Source organism: Phaethon aethereus (genome assembly GCF_964289735.1).
Source record: "Phaethon aethereus genome assembly, chromosome: Z".
NCBI lineage: Eukaryota > Metazoa > Chordata > Aves > Phaethontiformes > Phaethontidae > Phaethon > Phaethon aethereus.
In genome coordinates, this window is record NC_138577.1 from 18,082,412 (window position 1) to 18,106,578 (window position 24,167).

A 24,167-nucleotide genomic window follows, 5' to 3' on the forward strand; every position below is an offset into this window, starting at 1 on the left:
GCTCAAGCGCTCATGGGAGGGAGCCGGCACCGGCGCGGAAATAGGCTGGGGCCCAGAGGGGCGGGGCGGGCAGCTCGGTCCCGCCTCGCCGCGGCCCGAGCGCTTCACTTTCAGTTTCACCCCCACGCGCACCGTCAGGATGGTCGCGGCCCGGCGCGGCAGACAGCGCCCCCTCGCGGCTTAGCCGCGCCCGTCGCCATAGCGACCTCGGGAGGCGCGGCCGGGCCGCCCCAGACGGGGCCTCGGCGAGGGAGGCCGCCGCCGGGTAGGCCAGCCCGGCCGCCGCCGATTACAAGCTCTCGCCCGGTTTTCGGGCCGCGTTGCCTGCCTCACGTACTCTGAACTGATGAGTCAGCACCGCGTGGGGCTGGTTTGTCTCAGCAGCCGGCTCTGGGACCGCGGCGTGCACCCCAGCCGCGCCTTGCTCAAAACCCACGGGTGCTCAGAAACGGGGTTTTCAGAAGTTGTACTTGCCTCCCTTCGGGAAGGAACGGCGTGAGGCGACCGTAAGGGGAGCAAGCTGCAGCTGCACTTAGCAGGAGACCCGTAGCTACAGGTGCACCGTGCCTCGCTCCTTCCACAAGAAAGGGGCTTGTTTGGAAAAGCTGCAGGCTAAATTCTAAATTTAAGCCAACAAAGTTAAGCCTCCAACGTGACAATCTTATTGTGCTGTTAGGGCTATTTAATATAAATATGTTTGCTCAGAGTAATGTATAATTTACGCATGACGTGATAACAAATGCTCTTCTGATTTAGTTTTTAAAACCTTCCATGGAAGGAAGCAGACTGTCCGTGTAATGCATTTTGCTAATATTAATGCATCAGCTGCATATGATTCAATGCGCATGTCCATTCACAGGTTAATTCACCTATTTTTGTTCCATTACAGCCCAGAGTCTTGCTCTGCTTGCTTGGCCAACTCCAGACACAACTTGTCCCCCAGACGTGGTCTGGGGTGCCCAGCATACACCCCAACTGGTCCTCCTGGTAACATTTATATTTTGTCTCACTGAGCAGCCTGTCCCATGCCGGCCTTGCCACCTGTCCCTTCCACAGACAAAATCAAAGGCTGGTCTGGTGTGGGGTCAAACTCTTCCCATCACTCATGAGGGGATGAAAAACAGGCAAGTATGCATGAAAGATTAGAAAAAAATCAGAATATCACCACCTTGTGTTAAAAAAACCACATCCGATTGTATTGAAAAATGGTGCCTTTAGAAGTTATGTTCCTATCTGGTTTATTATTCCATCTCACCATTTTTAATTATTAATGGGGCTTGGGGGGGATAGAGTGTAAAATATTTGTTACTTCCCCAAGGCATGAACTAGACTGATTTTTTGGTGAAAGACAAAGTTGCCCAGACAGTAAAGGTTAAAATTAATTAGGCTTGTGGGAAAACTGTTCCTAGGCAACCCTTACTGAAAGCAAAGACTGGTAAATTAATGAACCTATACTCTGCAACTGAAATGAGAGCAAAGGTAGGAGATTTTGATGAGTCTTAAAAACAATTGGAAGACTTCCCTTGTGTAAGCAATTGTCAAAACTAGGTTTAAGCAGCATTATCAATCCTTTAAAGATCACAAATTAGCTACTAAAACGACTATATTTAAAATATCTGGTGTTATGTTATTTCAGCTCCAGTTTTGAAGCCTGTCTTGTGACCTCTGGTCACATCTGTTGACTTTACCTTACCAGGAGGAGAATGAAAAGCTTACATTAATGTGAAAAAGGAAGCTGAGGTTCTCAATTGCTAGTTGTAGGATCCTGACGTTTTAAGAAAATCATCATTATATACTGGCATCACTTTTTAATATGCCAGTCTTTCAAGAAAGCAAATCTCATTCTTTAAGGTATACACCTCTGAGGAATTAAATGCCTTAGGTTATCATTATTGAACCTGTAGAAAAGCATCTCGGGGTGCTGGCTAACAACCAGCTGAACATGAGCTAGCAGTGTGCCCAGGTGGCCAAGAAAGCCAACAGCATTCTGGCCTGTATCAGAAATAGTGTGGCCAGCAGGAGTAGGGAAGTGATTGTCCCCCTGTACTCAGCACTGGTGAGGCTGCACCTTGAATCCTGTGTTCGGTTTTGGGCCCCTCACTACAAGAGGGACACTGAGGTGTTGGAGCGTGTCCAGGGAAGGGCAACGAAGCTGGTGAAGGGTCTGGAGAACAAGTCTTATGAGGAGCGGCTGAGGGAACTGGGGTTGTTGAGTCTGGAGAAGAGGAGGCTGAGGGGAGACCTTATCACTCTCTACAACTACCCGAAAGGGGGTTGTGGTGAGGTGGGTGTTGGTCTCTTCTGCCAAGTAACTAGCGACAGAACAAGAGGAAATGTCCTCAAGTAGCACCAGGGGAGGTTTAGATTGGATATTAGGAAAAATTCCTTTACGGAGAGAGTGGTCAAGCATTGAAACAGGCTGCCCAGGGAGGTGGTGAAGTCACCATCACTAGAGGTGTTCAAAAAAACATGTAGACATGGCACATGGTGGTGTTGGGTTGATGGTTGGACTTGATGATCTTGAAGGTCTTTTCCAACCTTAATGATTCTATGATTCTATGAACCAGACAACTTTTCACCTTTGGTCATAAATGTGAATTCTTTTCACTAAGCAGACATTCTATATTATCTTAATTTAATGACTGTTTGGCAATTACTTACCATTTAGAGTGGAATGTGATCCCAGATCCATCTTTTCGTTACAGATGCACTACCAAAGCTTGCATGAGAGCAGTTGTGTGTGGCTGGGAACAAAATTTCTCCTCCCCAATGTAGATACCTAAAACAAAAATTCAAAAGAGAATCTTTCAGGCAGCTAAATCCAAAATTACAATCCCCAAATATTACCTACAGCAGTCAATCCCTTTAGACAATGCCTAAAATTCTGCTTAGAATGTTCCAGCCCAAGTAGCTGAAGTCCCGTCAGTTACTTCAATCCTCTCACACCAAACAGCAGAAAATCTAAGATAGCTAAGCTAGCAAGAAATAGCCGAAGCACCTAGTGACTGGATTAAAACTTTCACCAAATGCAGTTATGGACACTTAAAAATATCCATGAGAGTAGTTATCTGATTTGTCCTAAGCATGTTACCTAATAGTCTAAAGCAATTCATATGCAATACTGGACACACCTGCAGTGCCTGGTCCTGAGAAACCTCAAACTGCAACTTTGGCACTATTCAGACCACAAGCACTTCTACACTTTTTTTTTTTTTTTTTTTTTTACTTTTTAGGCTGAGTACATATTTCTAATTAGAAAAACTGAGAGGGCTGTTCTAGCTTTGAAAACTGGACATATTATTAATATTTGGAATTATGCTGATCCCTGTCACACTGATGAGGCATGTTGTTGCACTAGTCAATGGTACTGAGCCCAAAACATAAAGCACATATACTGGCACACAAGCTATAACTCTAAACAGAATCTTTCCAGTAAATTTATTTAAAAGCACAGTAGTCTCCTGAACATCTAGTAATAGCATATCCTATTAATTGCTCTCGGAGACTCATGTTTTCAGTGCTTAACTTCACTTCGAGTCATAATTCATCAGTTGCGAGACTGGAAGCTGTGTGACACCTCCGGCAACACATAGTTTGCACGAACAGTTACACAGACGTAAATACGATTAAAAAAAAAAGCCTAACTCACACCTAGAAACTACAGAACGTGTGAAATAAGACAACATATACAAGCAATGTGCAACCCGGCAGGTTACCCTCTTACACTGTCTCTTTAACAGCATGTTCTTTCTATCGATTCGTATGTTAACTATACAGGTGCCAGAGCTCCTCTTTTTCTGTTGTCCTCCTGTGCTGCATCTACCGCTCGAAGTCCAGCACATACACCAGATCACAGCTTTATTACGTACTTCAAGAAATAACGACAGTAATAAAGAGGATACCGCCTGTATGCTGTGGCGTTTGTCCACGAGAAACAACCACGTTTCGGGAAAGTCTCTTCGCAAGCCGGCTGCCTCGACCTTCGCCTCCTCGCCCCGGTCACTGGCGGCCCGCCACGGCTGAGGGACGAAGGCGCCAGAGGCTGCCCGTGCCCGCCTGCTGCCAGTGCCCAACACCTGGGGGTTCTCCCAAGGGCTGCGACGACTTCACCCCCGACAGCGATACCTCAGCGATACCTCGGGAAAGCCCTCGCCAGAGCCGCGGGACCGGCGGGTACGGTCGCCCCCGCAGGAGCCGCCCGGCCGCCCCTCAGCCGCGCGCGGGAGCCCGGGGCGCAGGCATGAGCGCGAGCCGCCGGCAGCACGCAGGCGCCACGTGACGGACACCCCCCGCACCGCTCCCTTACAGAGTGGGGACGGGGAGGTCGCGTGACGCGACTGCTCCAACCTCCGCGTTCCTCTCACTCCTTCCGGGTTGGCAGGCAGGACCCCCTCCGGCCTGTTCCGCCGCCCGCTCCGCCCCCCGTCCCGCCCCGCCCCGCGGCTGCGGCACCGCCTCGCCCCAAGGTCGGTCAGTGCCGCGGCGGGGCCGGCGCCGGCGGCGCGGCTGGTGGGTGCGGCGGTCTGCGGTGGGGTGGGCCGGGGCCTGCGCGGGGCCGGGGGCGGCGGTGCCTCCTCCGCTTTCTCCCGGCGCTGGCGGGGGGCGACGGCTGCTACTAAGGAAAAGGCTGCCGTATCCCGCTCTCGCAGCGCCTGGGAGCGGCTGGAAGGAAGGGCGGGAGGAAGGAGGGACGTGTGGGAGGAAGGACGTGTGGAGAAGGCAGGTGGCGCGGGAAGGGGCCCACGGGCGCGCTCCCTGGCGGGGAGCGGGGAGGTGATGGCTGCGGGCTTTCCTCGGGGCAGGCGCTATGGCCGCCGGCCGTTTGTGGCGGCGGGCCCGGGCGGCGGAGGGCGAGCTGTCTGCCCAAGGTCAGTCAGTGGCCGCGGGCTATAAATAGCGGCGGGAGTGAAAAGGGGCCGCTGCCTTGTGGGCTGGCCGCGGGGAGCGGTGGGCCGCCTCCGTGAGCAGGGTCGGGACGGGGCGTTAGTGCGCGGCGGCGGGATTTAGGGCGAAGAGCCTTTCTCTCCGCCGGCAGCTACCTGCTAGTGAGGGCGGCCCGGCCCTGCTGCCCGCTCCCCGCCCGTCCCACTCCGAGTGCCTGCTTCGGTACGTCTGCGCGCCTGCAAGCTGCCGTCCCGCTCAGGCTGACGCCCTTGGCTTGGGAGCTCTGGCTGGGGTTCGCGTCGTTCCTCTGGTTCCTTCGGGTGCAGGAAGTTTTCACTTTAGGGCAAGAGTGTGAAGAGAATATGGTCTTGAGTCACAGAAATACACTCTGTAGGTTAACTTGTAATGCCAATCCTCCCATGGGCTTGTTGCTTTACTTTGATAGTTGTCTTAGTTTGAAAAAAAGCTGATTTTGTTTCCTAGCTAGAAAGAAAAGGTAGAGAGAAATGATCATTTCGTGGCTGCTGGCGGTTGACTGGACTTAGGCTGCCGAGCTTACATACCTTCTGTCTAGTATCATTAATAATTCTTGCTTTGTTTTTACGTGCCCAGCAGGGATTCCATACGTGGCAAGGAGTCTGCTCTGACGTCTGGGCAAAATGGCAAGCCTTCTGCGTATTGCTATTAGTGGGTGCTCAACTCCTGTTTTTGGCAATGTGTTACCACCAAGGATGCATTCCGCAAAGATGCTGTGTTTGCGAATGTTTAGAACCCACCAGATGCTCATGTCTCAGGCAGCTCCAAAGCCAGGTGAATTTATTAAACTATTGCAAATAATCTTTTCTTTTAAACATGGAGGTAGCTTGAGTTTTTCATATACTATATATATTTTATTTTCTCATATATATTTTATTTCCTTATATATATTTTATTTCCTTATACTATATATTTAAATATATAACTACAATAATAATTATGTTTTATTTATATATTTAAATATATAAATATTATAATAATTATATATTCCTTCTACTATATACACTATACACATAAATATATGATATTACATATCATACAGATATGCATCAGTGTGGAAAAGACTTGAAATAAAAAACACTCTTAAATCATGTCAGCAGCATACTTGAGTCAGTTGCAGTACAGTTTGACACTCGTTTTAAAGGGCTTACGCAGAAGATGTTTGTGTCAATTATGACTTCTTTGGATCCAAATAGTTTTTATGGGTAGGGGGTCAGAGCTCCAGCGTGAGGGAAGTATTTAAACAAATGCTTTTCTTAGTTAAAAGCCTGAGTTTTGGTAGTGCAGCTCTTTGTGTGCATGCAGGGGAAAATACAGCCCTCCCAAAGAAGGCATCTGCATGCATGACTATATGTAGATGTAATTATCCCATCTAAAAAAAAAATCTCTTAACTTTGTTCAGGAAACTCTTATGTTGTGCCACCTCGAAGAACTTTTGATCTGTACCTTCATGTGTAGGGGTTTTTGGTATATTTGTGCTGATTACATTTTAGTGCAGATAAGAGACAGGTTCAGGTATTTGCAGGAGGGAAAAAAGGAGGGGGGAATGGGGGCATCCTTGGTTCCGGTTTATGGTGTGATCTTGGTGTATGAGAATCAGAACTGACATTTTTTTTCCTCTATCCTATGCTGTGCATAGCCTGACAGCTAGAAGATTAGACAATATATAAAAATGGTTTAATGATAATTTTACCCATTAACCTGCACGGGTCATGTCTCTCTGAAGGAATTTAGAGACCCTGCTTCAGTGCAGATCCAGGGTCTTCTCAGTCTGCGACAGAATACTGTGGAGAGTTAGACTGATTGTACACGTGATGTTCGGTTTCCAAACATACACAGTAGGTAACTGCATTAGATGTTCTAATATTTTCGAAAAGTGGTGCTGTTTGTGAACAGAAGTGTCTGGTTGTGAAAACACAGGACGTAAGATTAGACTGTATAACTCTGAGAAGCCTTTGTTGCATGAAGTTTCTGGCAATACTAACAGTGGCTGGTGCATTTTGGGGTCCTTTCAAATCGGTGATCCAATGCTTTGGAGCTTCTGAAGAAATGTGTGGAGAGGAAGAGTTTCTTTGAGGGCTTCTGGTAATCTGTATTGCATGGCTTTTTACCACAGTTGCATGGTGAAACTTGAATTTCTTTGCTCTGACTGACAGCCCAGGGATCTGGAGTCTGTCAGAACAGATCAGGTAATAGTTTTGCCATCCCATGAATTTGTGATGCTCCAAATTTTTTTTTCCCCATATTAAGTATCTCAATGAAAGACACACCTGTCTGTCTTGATATGGCAAATTGTCCCTTGGTTGGGAATGTTAACCTGGGATGTAGTAAACTAGGTTCAAAGTTCTTTCCCAAAGGTCCCAGGTAAGTGTCCTTGTTGTTTGAGTTTGGAATCGATCTTTGTATTTGACTTTGACCACAAATTTGATCATGAAACTGAAAGAGCTCTTCAGTTTTACTGAAATCAGTATTCTCATCTCTCTGTGTGTGCGCATTTTCTTGTTTTTATGAATCACTTTTCAGAAACTTTTCCACAAGGACAGAGAATTCTGATTAATGTCATGTGTTTAAGCATTCAGTGCTTTCCCTTCAGATCTGTCGTGTGGAAGCCCTTATTTAAGGATGAATAGTATTCATGCAATGCAGTTATGTAATCCTGAGAATTAGAAGTTTGAAAAGACTTTTGGTTGATAATTAAGCTGTCCTTATAGTTCATTTTGGTAACATGAGATTTGTCATTCAGTAGAGGACAAATCAAGGATAAAACAGCCATTGAATGACAAATTAGTAGCAGTACTATTGCTTATGTATACTTGTTGAGTGCTCTTGAATCAAAGTTGAACAGCATATAAAATAACTTACTCTTAGAAATTATCTTTGATTATAGTGACTCTTAGCAAAATTACTGTAATACTAAGAAGAGTAAGTTTTCTGGAAAGACAAGTGTCACAGTAATTCTTCTTTTGCCTGCAGTTATTACTTCCATTCTCTCAGACTAGCTTTCATTTAGTCCAGGATATGTTATATACAATAATACCAGCTGCTCGAGGAGTGAAGAGATTTGGAGTCGGTTGAAAAGTAAACTTGGAGGATGGGTACTTTTCTTACTGTTATTTATTTTGCTGCTATTTTCTTTGTTTCTTAGAAACATAGGAATTTTCATACAGGAGTAAACAAGTATTCCTGTAACCTGCCTCAAATAGTCGCTAGCACCAGATGCTTCAGACACAGATGCAAAACTTTCCCAAGCCTTGGGGAAGGTGCTTATGGAGTGACCGACTCTGCGGTTTCCAATATACTTCCACATTGGTTTGTCCTACAGTTCTGTGACTTTTACCCCTCTCTATCTTGGGATTTTTCATGTCCTTTTTATTTTGATGCTTCTTTCTGAAAATTTCCTGTGTTTTTTTTATAAATCTTGCAGAACTTTTAAACCTATACAGTTTATTGTCAATTAATTCTGTAGATAAGCTGTACATTTTTTATAAACCATAGAAATTCTTCTCTAATTTCCTTGGATTTTCTGTATCTCCTTGTTTGTGTAAGAAGAGGGATCGGGTGTTTGTTTAATCTTCTGTACCATTCTTTTTTTTGTTTCTTTTTTTTTTTTTTTTCTTTTTGCCAACATCATATTGCTGTTCTTCGGAATATGTCCTCATCTTCAGAACAGGTGAGATTGTTTGTTTAAACCTGATATTAGAGTAACTTAGCAACTAGGCAGGTTACGTATTCTGTTTTCCCATCCCAGAACATGTGGCATGTAGTCAAAACTTCTCCTTTCTCTTGTCTCTAAGTTGGTCTCTCATATTTGTTGATGCTGTTTTGCTACAGACTACTTACTGAAATCAGGCTAAGGAGATAAAAACCTGTTTTTTTCCTACATTTCTCTACATACACTGTTCTGAGTTTTCTTGATAGTTTTAACTGAGGATCTTTAAACACTCAGTTTGTAGGTGAAAGTTAAATGGAGAAAATTGCTTTTATAGTTATTTTTAATTGCTTGATTTCTGAAGCTTGGTGATGTAGACTACCTGCTTATTTTGTTTACTTGAAGCTTGAGACTGTGCTTTGAATATGTCCTCATCATGCAGTCGAGATTATGTTAAGGTGATAGGAAGGAGTGGCTTCTTACTAGTTTTTCTAAATTCTAATTTATATATATTCCATACAAATGTTTCTACTTTAGATAGTGGCAGAATCCTTTTGGTGTTGATTATTTGTATCAAAAAAAGTTCTGTGTATCTCCTACTCAGTGAACAATACATGCAAAATCTTTGTGTGACTCAAAGGAGCTCGAGGTATGTGTATGTTGGTCTGTTTTTGGAAGATGTTCTTGGTGTCATAAAGCAGTAAGTTAGAACTGCCTTGAGTATGTTTTAGTAACTTGAGGAGCTTATCTGATGTGGAGGCTTAGGCAACTTGGAAGCTTCACGCTTGCATGCAGTTTTAAACCCATGGCAAGGACAGCAGATGCGCTTCTCAAAATAAAACCTACATCAAGATCCTATGTGTATGGTTCTAGATTTCAACCTTTCAAAAGTAATGACTTCACTGAAGTTGCTGAGTTTGCTGACACAAAATCACCAAAAAAGCCAAATCTGTGTTCATAGGGTAGCTTCCTTCAAACATAGTGTTTATCATACCCCATCCTGAAGTTTTAACATAGATCTTTGCTTCGCACTTGTAGACATCTGCTCTGTTTTGGTGCTAAATGATGTCATAGCTCAGGGTAGTCTGCTTGAAAAACGTCCTATACCTGCTCTAGCTAAAGGCTGCCAAACCGTCATCTGTTTGCTTCTGTGTTGAGCTGCTTCTATATTGACTGGTTGCTAGAAATTTGGTAGTGGGACTGTGGAGCAAAGGTGAGAGGCAAATGAGACTTGTTGAATGTTTATCTTGGATTTGATGTCCCGGAGCATTTCAGGAGGGCATAGTCCTCAGCATTGGTCTCTGATCATTCTGCTTACTAAGTAGGTGCAAATACTTTCTATCTGAAAAGAAGTTTTACCTATTTTTATTGTGTGCAAGATGTAACAATGTGAAAGAAATGAGGAAACACGTTTGGCATGTAGCGAGTGCATATTCCTGTCTCATCCCTCCTAGCCATTTATTCTTCTAATGTGGTACCCCATACAAAAGCAAGAGAACAAAAAGAAATCAGAAGCATCAATTGTCATTTGAGCCTTAGGAGCTAAAAACCCAAAATCTTTTTTTTTCCTGAGAAATGTAAGCTTTAGTCAAGTGTCTGTGAGCCCTTAAATTTGCAGTCATCCTTCTGTTCCCTGTATGCTATAATTTATTCCTTCCTTCATCTGCATTTGTGTGCTGCAAAAACATCCAAAAGGAGAATGGGAAGGTAGCACTCCACTTCTTATTTTCTCAGTGCTTCTTGAAAAGATTTTTGCCTTCTGTCCTAGAGCTACTTCCTTTCTGAAATTATGATTGGTCTCTGTTATTCTAACAGACTTCAATCTTCTAGATTTCATTTCTGCTTGTAAAAGCAAGAGAGCACATTTCCACTGAGTTGATTTAGTGAAAATCAGAAGCAGGACTTTATTGTGTGGTAATTAGGAGAAGAAATGAGGAGAAATTCCTCTTCAAATGACAAGGGTAATTTTTATGAATGACAGCAACAGTTACTGTAGTGTTCAAGTTGTTAGTGCTGCTTTGACAGGGATGCCCTGTGTTGCACGGTGATGTTTAGATGTGGTGTATGCTGATGAAGCAAATCTTCGCAAAGTATTGTTACCTTTGTGGGCCTGTTTTTCTTTTAGATATGCATTCTCACTTCTTTTGTGACTTTATGTTCCTTTAAGGCATGTTCCTGAATTTTATTTTTGTCTTGTAAGCTAAAGAATTTTAAATGTTCTCCAACATATGAAATATCAAACCACTTGTGTCTTCAAATTATTTGTTATCATTTTATTAGTTTAATTTCAAAGAGAAAAATAAAATTAAAAAAAAAGGTAAAAATATATAGAAATAACGCATGGACTTTGTCTGGTGATCTTTCAATCTGTGGTCTTGTTGGATGTGTTCAATCTTTTTTTTTAATCGGTTAGAAGACTGACAAGTACAGATAGATATTTAAGTACCAGTTCTTAGCAACTCTGCATTGTGTTTTCAGAAAATAAGTTGATAGTATCTTGAAAATTGTTAATCTAAAACATTTTCAGATGTTTAACTTCAAGCACCTTATAATCCCAGTTTTATTTTATAGATAGATTTAGATTTAAAAATATGAAAATAATTAAGTTCCTCAAAACCCTTATAGTTTGTTTTGCTTGTTTCTATCTTAAAAATGGGGAAAAAAGTGAACAGGAGGCCTTCCTAAAACATTGCTAGTCTGGTACCATTCTTCTAGCACAATACATAGTATTGGTGGACAAACTGAAAACAGATTTGTAATTTAAAACAAGCCTTTCACCTCCCTTCCTCCCCCCTGTTTTTGGTTTGGTGGTTGGCTTTGGGGCTTTTTTTGGTGTGTCTTTTTGATTTTTTTTTTTTTTTTTTTGGTAGGGTTTTTTGTTCAGGTTTTGGTTGTGGATTTTTTGTTGGTTTGTTGCTTGATCTCTAATATGAGTGACTGCTTAGACTGCTGAAGTTATATTTCATTAATATATATGAGGTGTAAGTGTCTCATGTATAAATGTCACAATCCAGGTTTAAATTCTGGATAAACATTAGTGAAGGCTGGTGCAGAACTGAGTGCAGATCTGCATTCTGCCTAGTGTAATTGAAGCAATGTGGTAGTTTGATATATGATTATTTTGCTTGAGACTGTGTATTTATATGTAATGCATTTAAACATTTGATTGCATCAGAGAAGTTCAGCTTTCAGATATGAAACTGGAAGCTCACAAATTGTACATTAGATGTTTGTAATTTGAAACCTTAAGCTAAAATGGATAAATTGCAGCTTCAGCAGTTTTGTGGTGTTATTTAGTAGAGCTTTGAACAAGTTAAGACAAGGCGATAACATTGAAGAGAAGTATAATTGAACAAACTAGTAGTCGGATATTCCATTACTACGGCTATTCCATTTAGCTACTCCTGAATGCACATTTTTCATTTCTGTAGCAACTCTTAGAGTACCTTATCAAAGTAGTTGTGCCTTTCAGGTATGTAAGTTATGTTCATTAATAGTGATTTGAGGCAACTGTAATTTGATAGACATTAGAAACATGTTCAGTTAAAATCAAGCTTGTTTGTATTTCTTCCCAATACAGTTGAAGTCCCTAGAGAGAGATTTAAATTCTTCTTATCCCAGGTATAATGTATTATCACCAGAACACTGTGTGTCGTATAAATCAGAACGCCAGTTACACAATCAGAACTGTATAAATTCAGATGGATATGAACTGCTCCAAACACTTGTTACTGCTTGTGTGGCTGATTGTGCTGGCCTGCTGATCCTGAGAGAACAGGGGTTCTCTGCCAAGATGGTGTAATTTAAGGAAATGTAAACTACACTGTTACAAAATGCCATTCTGCTTCCTCTTCCCTTAGGAGGGATAATTGCTAAGTGTGACATTTCTGCATGTGTCTGTACAATGAAGAGTGCCATTGTTACCAATTCATTAATCTCTTGTGCAACTAATGCTGTCTTATCTGCCACTCTTACAGGAATTCCTTATAAACAGCTAACTGTAGGTGTCCCCAAGGAGATATTTGAGAATGAGAAGAGAGTGGCTCTATCACCGGCTGGAGTTCAAGCCTTGGTTAAACAAGGCTTCAATGTGGTGGTGGAATCTGGTGCTGGAGAAGCTTCCAAATTTTCTGATGACCATTACAGAGAAGTTGGAGCAAAGATCCAGGGGACCAAGGAAGTCCTGGCTTCTGATTTGATTGTCAAAGTAATTGCTTTATTAATATATTTCCTATTGCATTCTTTTGAAGAAACATATCGGTCAATTATTTCTAATAGTCTGCTGAAAGTTCAGTAAGTAAGCTCCTTTAAATTAATGTTTTCCATTCTAAGTTCTGATTCAATTTTAGCCTGTCTTTTTTTTTGTTTTTTTAATAGCTCAAGTGTGCATCTACAGTAACAAACTAGTAAATGGCAGCATTTAAAAAAATTGAGGGTAGTTTCTTCAAGTTTTTAACTACCCTGTAGGAGTTGAGTTTTCTAGAGTGAGGTAGATCAGTTCTGGACTCTAATTAGATGAGATCCCTGCTCTAAGAAACTCCAAAATTAGTAACATATAACTGAAGTTACTCTTTAGAGAGAGTTGCTTGGAATTTTGAATATGGAAGTTTCTATCTTTTCTCAATCAGACTTCCAGCAATTCCACAGCAACAGTGTGTTTCAAAAGCATTTGTAACTAAATGAGTTGTAGCTGATCTGTAAAATCTGCAAAAAGTGAAGTTGCTTGAGAGGTAGTAAGTTGTGCAGAGTCCTGAACAAAAAAAAGGAAAACACTTTGGACTTGATGTCGAGGCTTTCTTTAACTGCTCCATTGGAAGTTATTCTGTCAGGATTGAACAGATTGTTACAGAATTTCTATGAGCTAGTGTGTGAAGAATCCTTTTAAGTAGATTTCTTTTTGAAGAAAAGTGAGAAACTCAAAAGAAGCAAGGACATATCAAGATCAGTATCTGCTGGACTTCATGCTTCAAATTCCCTGTACATAATGGTGCATGGCAACCTAATTAGTGACTCTTAGCTTGTAGAGCTTAATTGGCACATCTGTTCAGTAATCATTTTGCTTAAGAATGGTGGGTTTTGAGGCAGCTGTGTGTCATAAAAGCCAGTAAGTGCTGGTTAGAAGCCATCAGATCTTTCTGAAGGTGTGTGCTGACTATAACTGCCCTGTCACCAATCCGCCTAGAGCTAATTCTAATATGTGGACTGCAGTTAAGAAGTGAGGTTACTCAGTTCAGTTGTGTAAACAGCCTTTGATATACTTCCTGCCTTGTGTACTTTGTGGATGGGAATGGGCAGACTGCAAGCTGGGACAAAGGAAGTGGAGTGTGTTCTGTTTTATTTCCTCTGATTAATTTGGAAACTTCTCTCTTTCTTCAGGTGAGGGCTCCTATATATAACTCGGCTCTAGGTGTACATGAGGCAGATCTTTTTAAGACGGCGGCTACTCTGATTAGTTTTATCTACCCAGCACAAAATCCAGACCTCCTGAAAAAACTTGCAGAAAAAAGAACTACTGTCTTGGCTATGGATCAGGTTCCACGGGTCACCATTGCTCAGGGATATGATGCACTGAGCTCCATGGCCAACATTGCTGGGTATGAACCTTACTCACTCCCCCCCTGCCCTGCTGTAGTAAGTATAGCTGGATTAAAAGCTATGTGCTTTGATATCAGGTATATCTAAAACAATTCTGCTGCTGTATTTTCATACAGCTGCTTCAAGCAGAATGACACTGTTGGAGGTGCCAAACAAGTTTCCTATGGTCAGCTTTGCAGCAGATCAGAGCAAGGCTTTTAAAAAACAAACCAACCAACCCAAAATTGAAGGCAGTTCTTCCAGTTCCTGGACTACTTTGTCTAGTGCCTTTTTGATCTGAACTAGGTCAGAGCAGGCGCAAAGATGTCCTTAAGACAGCTTGAACACCAGTTTTCTGTCATGGGGTTCTGATGTTGTTGGGAGCTAACTAACCCAAACAGCACTCAGTATGAATGCAATTGCCATGGCAAATATAAACAAAAGACCAAATACTCGTGACATCTTCATGCTTTGCAACTGGTATTGTGGGTATTGTGGTGAACTAAAGCTGACTTCTATTGTTAGGTTCTTTATTGCCTTTTTTTTTTTTTAACTTAGATGATGTCTGTGAGGCATCCTAAGACTTGGAGAAGGCTGCCAGATTTTGTGGGCACCAGCAGCATACATCCGCATACATGTTTGGTTACTTCTCTAGGTTTTCGTTCTGTGTAATTTTACTAAAATATAGAAATTCATAATGTATTTAAAGGTATAAAATCTACAAACTGTGTTCCAAGTTAGAACAAATTTTACAGCATACAGACCTCCGTATGTCCCTGCTAGAGATAGCAAAGAGAGTGGAGTGGGACTGTTGAACCACAACATTGCTAGGAAAAATACCAGAAAATGTGTACTGTTCTTAAGAGAAATAATTACACATCAGTCTGTATTTTCAGATAGCTCTACTGATGTTAACTTAGTGTCCAGCCACCCATTCTCGGATTGCTATAAAGCAGATGGGGCAAAACAAGTAGCAAGGTAAAGCTATTTGCCCTAAGTCATACAGCTCGGAAGAGGTAGGGTTGGAGTTTCTTTTTTGAATGTGTGCTTGCTTGTCTAAGTGAGCTTACTGCAAAATTACACTGCTTTTTTCAATTGCTTGTTCATGTTTCCTTCCCTAACAAGCCTCAGGTTAGTCTTTGAAGATAGCTTCAAAGACAGAATCATAGAATTATTAAGGTTGGAAAAGACCTTTAAGATCATCAAGCACAACTGTTAACCCAACACCACCATGCCCACTAAACCATGTCCTGAAGTGCCATGTCCACACGTTTTTTGGACACTTCCAGTGATGGTGATGCCACCACTTCCCTTGGGCAGCCTGTTCCAACATTTGACCACTCTCTCAGTAAAGAATTTTTTCCTGTTATCTAGTCTAAACCTCGCCTGGTGGAACTTGAGGCCATTTCGTGTCGTCCTATCGCTAGTTACTTGAGAGAAAAGACCAACACCCAAGACCACAGAGTTAACTTTTGGCAAGTTAGGCGTTTATTGTTCAGGTAAAATTTTATTTGAGAGAGTGAATAGTTGTGGACATCCAGTATTTAGTGCAGTCAAAAAATTCTGCCTGAAAATGCATTCCATGATTAAAAAATAAAACAAAACAAAACAATAAAAACCCCAGCAACAAACAAAAACCAAAAAATATGAATGAAGACAGACTATGAAATTTGTGCTCAGTAGTAAAATATTAAACTTGCTTTATCCTGTGCATGCTAAGGTCAAATGTTTATCCGTTTGATTTCTGTCACGAATGGCATTGTACTGAGCCTGGGAAAATACTGATATGTGTTCGTCTTTAATTGACAGTTACAAGGCTGTGGTGCTGGCAGCAAATCACTTTGGCCGATTTTTCACAGGTCAGATCACAGCTGCTGGTAAAGTTCCTCCAGCAAAGGTATGTGCAATTAAACAGATACTGTAGCAGAAAAATATGAGTTCCTGAGCACAGCTAACAAACTGTTAAAAGGCTTTTTTCCTGCCTTGGGGCTAGTTCTAGAGACTTCAAAAATCTCTATAGTTATTCCCACACCAGTTTTGTTCACTACCTGTAGTGTCGCTTTTGTTGGGAGTAATAGAATAATTTGAATTTTATTTAAATTTGCTTAGTTTTAAACATCAGACTAGCTGTACCTGGATGATTTTTTTTTTTCCCCAGATGGGGAAAGGCAAGGAAGCAGTTAAGAAAAGCCAGAGATGTTAGGATTTCTGGTTCCTTGAAGGCTGTGATGGAAAGGATTGCTTGAGTGGAATTGCAGGTGGATTGGAGTGAAAAGCAATGAAAGTTGAATTAGGAAAGGAAAAAATATAAGATAAATTAAGGAGAAAACCTGTACTTACTTACAGATGAGTTGGTTCTGAGATAAGTGAAATTACGAGTTACAGCTTTTAAATCGTTAGACTTACGGTGCAGCTTTACCAAAGTAATTTTGGGTCTGTGTCCTAAGGTAACTTGTTTAAATGACAGCTAATGAGATGTTTCTGCAGTTGTGAAAGCAGTACAATGCTGCTGCTTTTCTAACTGGCTATGGTTTTAGTTCATGCTCCAAGGATGATGATGGTATCATTCTAGGTGTTGATCATCGGAGGAGGAGTTGCTGGCCTGGCTTCTGCAGGAGCAGCTAAATCGATGGGTGCAGTGGTTCGTGGATTTGATACTAGGTAGGTGTGTGAAAATGGTAATAGCAGCCTGAAATTATTTTAAGATTAAGTAGTTTGTGTCTATATTACAGTGAAAGCACTCGTACTGCACTGAATGACAATTCCTTTCCTACCATTTTTATTCCATCATTATTCCTCCATTTTTTTAATACCGCAAAAGAACCAAACCTTCCAAAGAGACCTTCTCACTAAATCATTCAGAACTATATGAATAAAAAAATTGTTGCTTTATGAACATGAGACAGTTGGGGCTTTTATCCAGAATTTCATGTCTCTGTTCTTGGAGACACTGGGAAAATAGCAAAGAAATAATCTTCATGCCCTATTTATAGCTGCATACTCTCATTCACCTCTACTCTCCTAATCGCAGAGAGTCCAGTTAGGAACTCTTTAAAGAGACACTTCTTTCAATCTGCTGAAGGAGAGAAAGAGATCAAGTTATTTTATTTATGAAACTCCAGATGAAAGAACAGAAACTGCAGCTGAAGCTACTTTAAATGATGCTTTTCTTGGGTCTCTTTCTCTGTGTTCAGAAGGATTATTTTGTCCCATAGCCATTCTTTAGAGCAATAGACTGGGAAAATTACAGAGCACAGACATTTTCTTATAGCTACAGGGACTGCAAACTTGATTAAATTTTTTCCTGTTAAATAGTCTTCTTATATTGAATTTGTATGTGCTTAATACTGTATTTGCATTAAAATTACTTACATGTGTTTGTTTTTATGCAGAAGTGCCATCTAGTGTTACTTAGCTATATCTAAGAAAGAATAAAAATCAATGTGTCTCCAGATTTATGACATACAATATGAAAAAAACCTTTGCTCTGTTTTTTTAGAAAATAAGTATATGCCTTAAAGCAAAGTGGAAAGACTTTATTTTTCTTAAAAGCATGATCAAAATCTGTCTAAAACTTTCCGGATTTTTAAAAGCATCTTAAGCATCCTGTATACTTTTATCTTAGTGTGCAAGAATGTTTGTGTTAAATCCTCTGCATGTTGTGAGTGTTCACCTAACACTGAAGTTCAGCCTCATTATTTACTGTGATATCACATGATGCAAAATAAATTACAGATTTGCAGGATAACTGTAAAAAAAACCCCTTGAACCAACCCAAAAAACCCCCAACCCTCCCAACCCCCTACCAGTTTTACCTGTGAAAGTAAGACTTACTGGTATTTCTCATTTTACAGATTAAAGACAGGGCCACAGCTTGAGTGGAATTGCTATATATTGCTATATATAGATGATATATTTATCATCTATCTTAGGCATCCAACTTTGGTCTATAGATTTACCTTGTCATGACAAAAGAAATGGGTGAGCAGAGTTGATCAACAGTTAAGCTTCCAGCTTTGAGACTTTTCTTTGAAAAGGGAACTTTTCTACAGGAAACCATAGGCTGCCTTCATTCCGTATGCAAGTATCTCCATCAGAGACCTAAAATTAGTGATGTGATTACTTTTTCCACTAAATAGAGAACGTTGAGGACTTTAGTTATGGTGGTCTTAATCCTAGAATAAATTTTAGATCTCTTATCTGAAGAAGACTACTACTAAAAAGTCCAGAAAAGTCATGGAGGGTTTTTAAAGTAGTGGTTGTTCCCTCCCTTCCAATTTTCTTTTCCTAGAGCTGCAGCTCTGGAACAGTTCAAGTCTCTTGGTGCTGAGCCTTTGGAAGTAGATTTAAAAGAATCTGGAGAGGGACAAGGTGGTTATGCTAAAGAAATGTCCAAAGAATTTATTGAGGCTGAAATGAAACTCTTTGCCAAACAGTGCCAAGATGTTGATATTATCATCACTACAGCACTTATTCCAGGTATGTTTTACGTGCAAGATGCTAATTTTCATTTATCTTGTGTAAGCGGGCATGTTTTGGAGCTGTGCCTGCAGTGGAAACAGGGGTAATAATGAATTATGACTGTGTGGGCATGTAACTTTTCCCTTCCCTGATAAATGCCTGGTTTTAAAGTGTGTGCCTTTTTTTACAACTCAGATTTTCACAAACTAGCAGTTTTTGAGTCAGTATCGTCATGTTTTCTTACTAAACAAGGAGTAGATAGTGATAAAGTAAGAACATGTAATTTGCTTGGATATTTATTGCATCACTGCTACTTCTGCTATCCAGCTTGTGCACTGAAACAAGTCCAATTGAAACAACTGTCTTTTATAATTGAAGCATAGTAAGGTAGAGCTTAGGTTTTAGTGCTTTGTATTGCACAACATCTGTCTTTTAATAACTTACAATGTGGCATTTCTTTTTTTTTTTTCTTGGTTGTGACTTGAATTGTAAGATTGGATGTAGTCTGTTTACTGAGGACAAAATTGGACTTGCCAGTATCTTTGGTAGACTGCCCATGCATACCTTTGTTTACATGCTTGGGAGCAAGATGTTCTAGCATCTCTTCTCTTTGCTCATATAAATAAACCTTCTGTGAAATTTGAAAATATTACTTACAAAAAATAAGGTTTAGAGAGACAGGGAATGGGAAAACTCGTCTTCTGAGCTCTACAGATATGCTGTATTTTGTGTTTAACTTACTGTATCTTGTCTTGTAAGGCAAAAAAGCTCCCATATTGTTTAAGAAAGATATGATTGAATCAATGAAGGAAGGTTCAGTTGTTGTGGATTTAGCTGCAGAAGCGGGGGGAAACATTGAGACTACAAAGCCTGGAGAAATGTATGTTCATAAGGTGAGCATTTTAATCTGCAGATCATTCTCAATTTGCATGAATTCTCATTACATTTTTTAAACTGTATGCTGAAAATGAAATTATTTTGCTGTTTGGGCTTAAGTAATCCTTTAGATTTGCATTTGGTCAGTCATCTTCATGTATAACAATTTGAAGATTTTTTTTTTAAAAAAACAACCTTTGCATAGTGTTAGTTTGGTGGTTAAGCATGGAAGTGTTACTACTTAAACTTCCAAGTCCAGTGATTTGTCTCTGCTGAGTTAGGGGTGTGATTTTGATATCTATTTCTTGGTCTACCTAAAGAGACGGCAGTAGCAATAGTTTCTTTGACTTGCTCGTCACCTCCCACAACTGGAGGTTAACAGTCCCTCTCATAGGTAGGCTAAACAGGTTTACATTATGTCAGTGTTTACTTGAGTGCAAAGTCTCTGGCTTAGCTCCATATACTTTGAGCTTCAGAAAGGCATTGTCTTTGTATGCCTTTAGCTTCACCAACATGAGTGTGCCTGCCCTAGCATATCCAAACCACTTGTAACCCAAACAAGGAGTAGCATTAATTGGTTCATTAAACTAAGCAATGTTGCTGTGGACTGGACTAACTACTCTGGTTTTGCTCCAGTGTTCACTGTATTGGCTGACAGGTTGTCTTCTACTTGTTGGGTTTTATTTTTGGTACTTGTGAGAAATCTACTAGCAGTTACAGAAATCTGGGTGATGAGATTTAAAGTAGATTTCCAAGGTTGTTATTTGGTAATGTAAGGACATAATGCTGCTGTTATGCTGCTCTAGGGAGGGCTGCAGGATATATTGCTGCCATGGTTGTCATTAATATAAGCAGGGCTCATTGTGTACATACCATGAGTCACACATTAAGTTTGGCTTTGTGATTTTCTAGGGCTTTTAATGTCTGGCTTAAAGACTGAAATTAGAGTGTGTAGAACAGAAATAAGCAGATACTTGCATGAAGAATTTATGTGAGGTGCTTTTAGTCAGAGGAATATTACTCCTGGGTGTAGTGTACTGGCACTGAGCTGTGGAAGAGAGCAGCAGTGCGGAACTACTAGTAGTGTGCTGGACCATTGCATTAAGAAGCCAGAGTTCCTGGAAGCATGCATGGATCTTAGCTGTAAGTTGCGGGCGCAGTGTTTTAACACAAGCCTGCTTGAACATGAAGAGTGTATGGCAGCTTCCCATACCTTCCAAAAGCTCAGGAAGCTTTTGGTATACTCACATTTGTTCTTTAAACAGTGGATATATTCTGTTACATCTGTACATAAGCGCAAACCCAGACATATTATTTGCACAGCTAGCTAGCCCTGAGGAGGCTCCCTTCATTCCTCTCTCATATAGAAGATTTCCTCCAGTGCATGTTCTCCGGAAGGACTGAGAAGATGCCAAGTATTGGGCAGGATAATCTCTCACCTGGTTGCTTTAAGAAGCTACGTTCTGAGACAATGGCAGGATTTGGGAGGACAAGCTCTTGCACCAATACATCTTCCTCTCTGTGCAGGCTTGTTACTAATGGCATTTAAGGTGTTGCATTTGATCATGTTGCATTCTGTAATTGTGAGTAATCCTCCCCTGACTTAATAATGTAACAGCTGCAGGTAACAGTTTTAGCTGGGATTAAAAATAGAAATAAGTGAAACAGTTTGGTTATATATTTCCAGAGATGAGATGGAAAAGATGGTAGAGATGTTGCTTCTTCAGAGATTGAACTAATCCGTAATATTTTATTTGAATTTTTTTCAGGGTGTCACACATATTGGCTACACAGACCTGCCTAGCAGAATGGCTACTCAGGCCAGTACTCTGTATTCCAATAATATTATCAAACTCCTAAAGGCTATTAGTCCTGACAAAGAGAACTTCTACTTTGATCCAAAAGATGAATTTGATTATGGGACTCTGGATCATGTTATTAGAGGAACTGTAGTAATGAAGGTAAGTCTGTAAATATTCTTTTCTTAATTTGTGAGTACATACTTAGGCATTTTTCAGTGTTGTCTCTTTAAAATGCATTCAAGGATACTGGATGCCAATGGACTTCAGATGTGGCTTGATGGACAGTGTGGGCAATCCTGTTTGTATTCAGCTGACTATTCCTCTGCCCCTTTTGTGAAGGGAACCTCTTTACTTTAGTCTTCATATCGTGGCTAAACAAAGACCTAAGGTCTACTGCTGAAAAATAGGAAAATGATTAAATTTGCATATAGTATTCATGTGATAAAAGCATAGTTATTTAAAACATGTTTGAAACATTACTACAGAATCAGAAAAACATTCTTGCTTTTTTTTTTTTTTTAAATAAATACATATTTCTGTTCTTCAGAAAAAGCTGGGGGAACTAGAATACACAGGACACTTTAAGCTCTACTAGGAAATAATAACATACAAACTTAGGACATGGGCCAGTATGGGCTCTCCTCCTGCAACTATTAGGAAATAATAATTTGCAGTTTAGGTAAGAGGTATTGATTTTTGTTGAGTTTTGCTGCATAATATTGCCAACATTTTGTAATGCTTACGATATCTGCTCTGGAGGAGGCTTGCATTGACTTCAGCTCTCCCCACTGAAGTGATGTGTACAGCTCAGGTCTGACAGCTCCACCAGTAATTCTTCTAGAGGCCTGAAAAACAGCGAGAAATGCGAGACATCGTGCTTGGTACCTAGCTGAGGTCTGGACAGGGTCTGATTACAGTTCAGTTCATTTTCTATTTCCAAGACCCTGTTTTATTTTGCCATAAATGTTGTCCATTTAAGGAACCTCAACTCTTTGTTTTGTTTTTTGCTTTCAAGCCTTGTGCTGTGTTTCTGCCAGGCCACCGATACAAATCTTTTCTGAAAAAATGTGTAAACCAGTATGGTTAACTTCGTCAGGCTGTACTGATCATCCAGCCTTGCAAACTTCTGCTGATGTGGAAAAGGAAGATGTTCCTGTGGCATGGCTGTAGGATGTTAAGTGTTACCTGAGTTGCAGGATTAAGGAGAATAGGCTCCTCTAACTATAAAGCATCTGCCATGTTAGGGATAACTGTAAATATCTCTTGTCAGGATGGCAAGGTGATTTTCCCAGCACCTCCACCAAATAACATTCCTCAAGGAGCCCCTGTGAAGCAGAAGACTGTAGCAGAGCTGGAAGCGGAAAAAGCAGCTACTATTACACCTTTTAGAAAAACTATGACTAGTGCATCTGTATACACAGCAGGTAGGCAACTTCCAGAGTTGGAGAATCAGTGTAGAGTGCTCCTTATTTGGCTAATACTCTTTAAGTGACTCCTTATCTTATTCATTCAATTTAATAACTAGTTGGGAGAGCAGTTGATTGGCTGGTGTATCCTAGTGCAAAATCAGTGTAGTGTAATAATGCTTTTGAGAGGGGAAAATAAAATTTCAGAAATTTAACCAGAAGTATTAACATTTCAAACAGTGCTGACTCATGCTGTGTGCATGTATGTGTGTTTGGCTTTATTTAAATATCAGTAAAATACTTAAAATTCTGAAGGACTCCTGCTAGGGACTGTGTCCGTACTTTGCAGCAGAATCAATTCAGTGCTATTGCTTTCTTCAAACTTCAATGTGTTGTGTGAGACTTAAATGCCCACAATCTACTGAAGTACTGAGAGTAGGACATTTGTCTTGACAAATAAGTATTGGCTCTTCTTGTCATTTGGTATTCTGGGTGCATCAAACTTCTGCATGAGGTAATTAATGAATTGAGTATGCTTCATTTTTAACCTCTGTTCTTCATATGCATGCTTTGAGTCTTCCAAGAAGTACCTCAACGTGATTGTGACTCTTCTACATTTTTGCTATGGAACAGGAAAGTGACAGGATTCAGCGTTGGTGTAGGAACGTATCTTTGCTGCTTTGTGTGCATGTATAACAAAGATGTATGTATTATATTTATGGTTTTATTTTCTATTGTAAAAGAAACACTAGCACCGAAAAAGCCTTGTAGTTGACAAAGATGATCCAGCTGATCTTGAAGCAAATACATGCACAAAACTCCATTTTGCCTTTAGCTCAATACTGGACTCCTGTTGTACTGAGGTTAAATGTAAGAAACCATTGAAAAGTTATAGGAAAGTTTTGCTGTGCTTTTCTTCTAGGTTTAACTGGCATGTTAGGACTGGGCATTGTTGCTCCTAATACTGCTTTCACGCAAATGGTGACAACATTTGGCCTAGCTGGAATAGTGGGGTACCATACAGTATGGGGTGTGACTCCTGCTCTTCACTCTCCACTCATGTCAGTAACTAATGCTATCTCAGGTGAGTAGCTGTCACACAACTGCTTATTTTCTATTTTTAGTAGGCACAGCTCCTTTTACTTGAACTTTAGACAGAATTCTGCTGATATGCCTTTTAAAATTACAAAGAACCTAGTACTACTTTGCATTTTATAAATAACAAGGACACCTGAAACATACTTGTTCTGAGAGCATAGTTTTTTCAAAAGAAGGGCAAATGTGATGCTGTGTATTTTTAATTTTTATATATGATTTTTCATTCTTAACCTATTTGCTTTAAAGTTTGTTTTACTTGGAGTGCTGCAGTCTCTCCTTTCATAGAACACATCTTTCCTCCCATCTCTCCAAAACCTTGCTCTGAAAATAACTCGTTTTTTGTATTTTCTACATTCTTTTTTTTCTTCTTCTCAAACTGTG

General features: G+C 40.5%; 1 protein-coding gene across 1 annotated transcript in view; it reads left to right on the plus strand.

Moving 5' to 3' along the window:
- Positions 1-5,507: 5,507 nt before the first annotated feature.
- NNT (nicotinamide nucleotide transhydrogenase) overlaps positions 5,508-24,167 on the plus strand; it is a gene marked incomplete at its 3' end in the record, with an annotated part of 47,679 nt that continues 29,019 nt past the window's right edge. The window contains exons 1-10 of the mRNA XM_082012850.1: positions 5,508-5,694; positions 12,547-12,776; positions 13,946-14,163; positions 15,953-16,040; positions 16,716-16,804; positions 18,435-18,622; positions 19,364-19,497; positions 21,250-21,441; positions 22,553-22,706; positions 23,611-23,772. Of these exons, the coding sequence (XP_081868976.1) occupies positions 5,544-5,694; positions 12,547-12,776; positions 13,946-14,163; positions 15,953-16,040; positions 16,716-16,804; positions 18,435-18,622; positions 19,364-19,497; positions 21,250-21,441; positions 22,553-22,706; positions 23,611-23,772 (1,606 nt within the window). The 5' untranslated portion in view covers positions 5,508-5,543. The remainder of the gene's footprint in view (positions 5,695-12,546; positions 12,777-13,945; positions 14,164-15,952; positions 16,041-16,715; positions 16,805-18,434; positions 18,623-19,363; positions 19,498-21,249; positions 21,442-22,552; positions 22,707-23,610; positions 23,773-24,167) is intronic.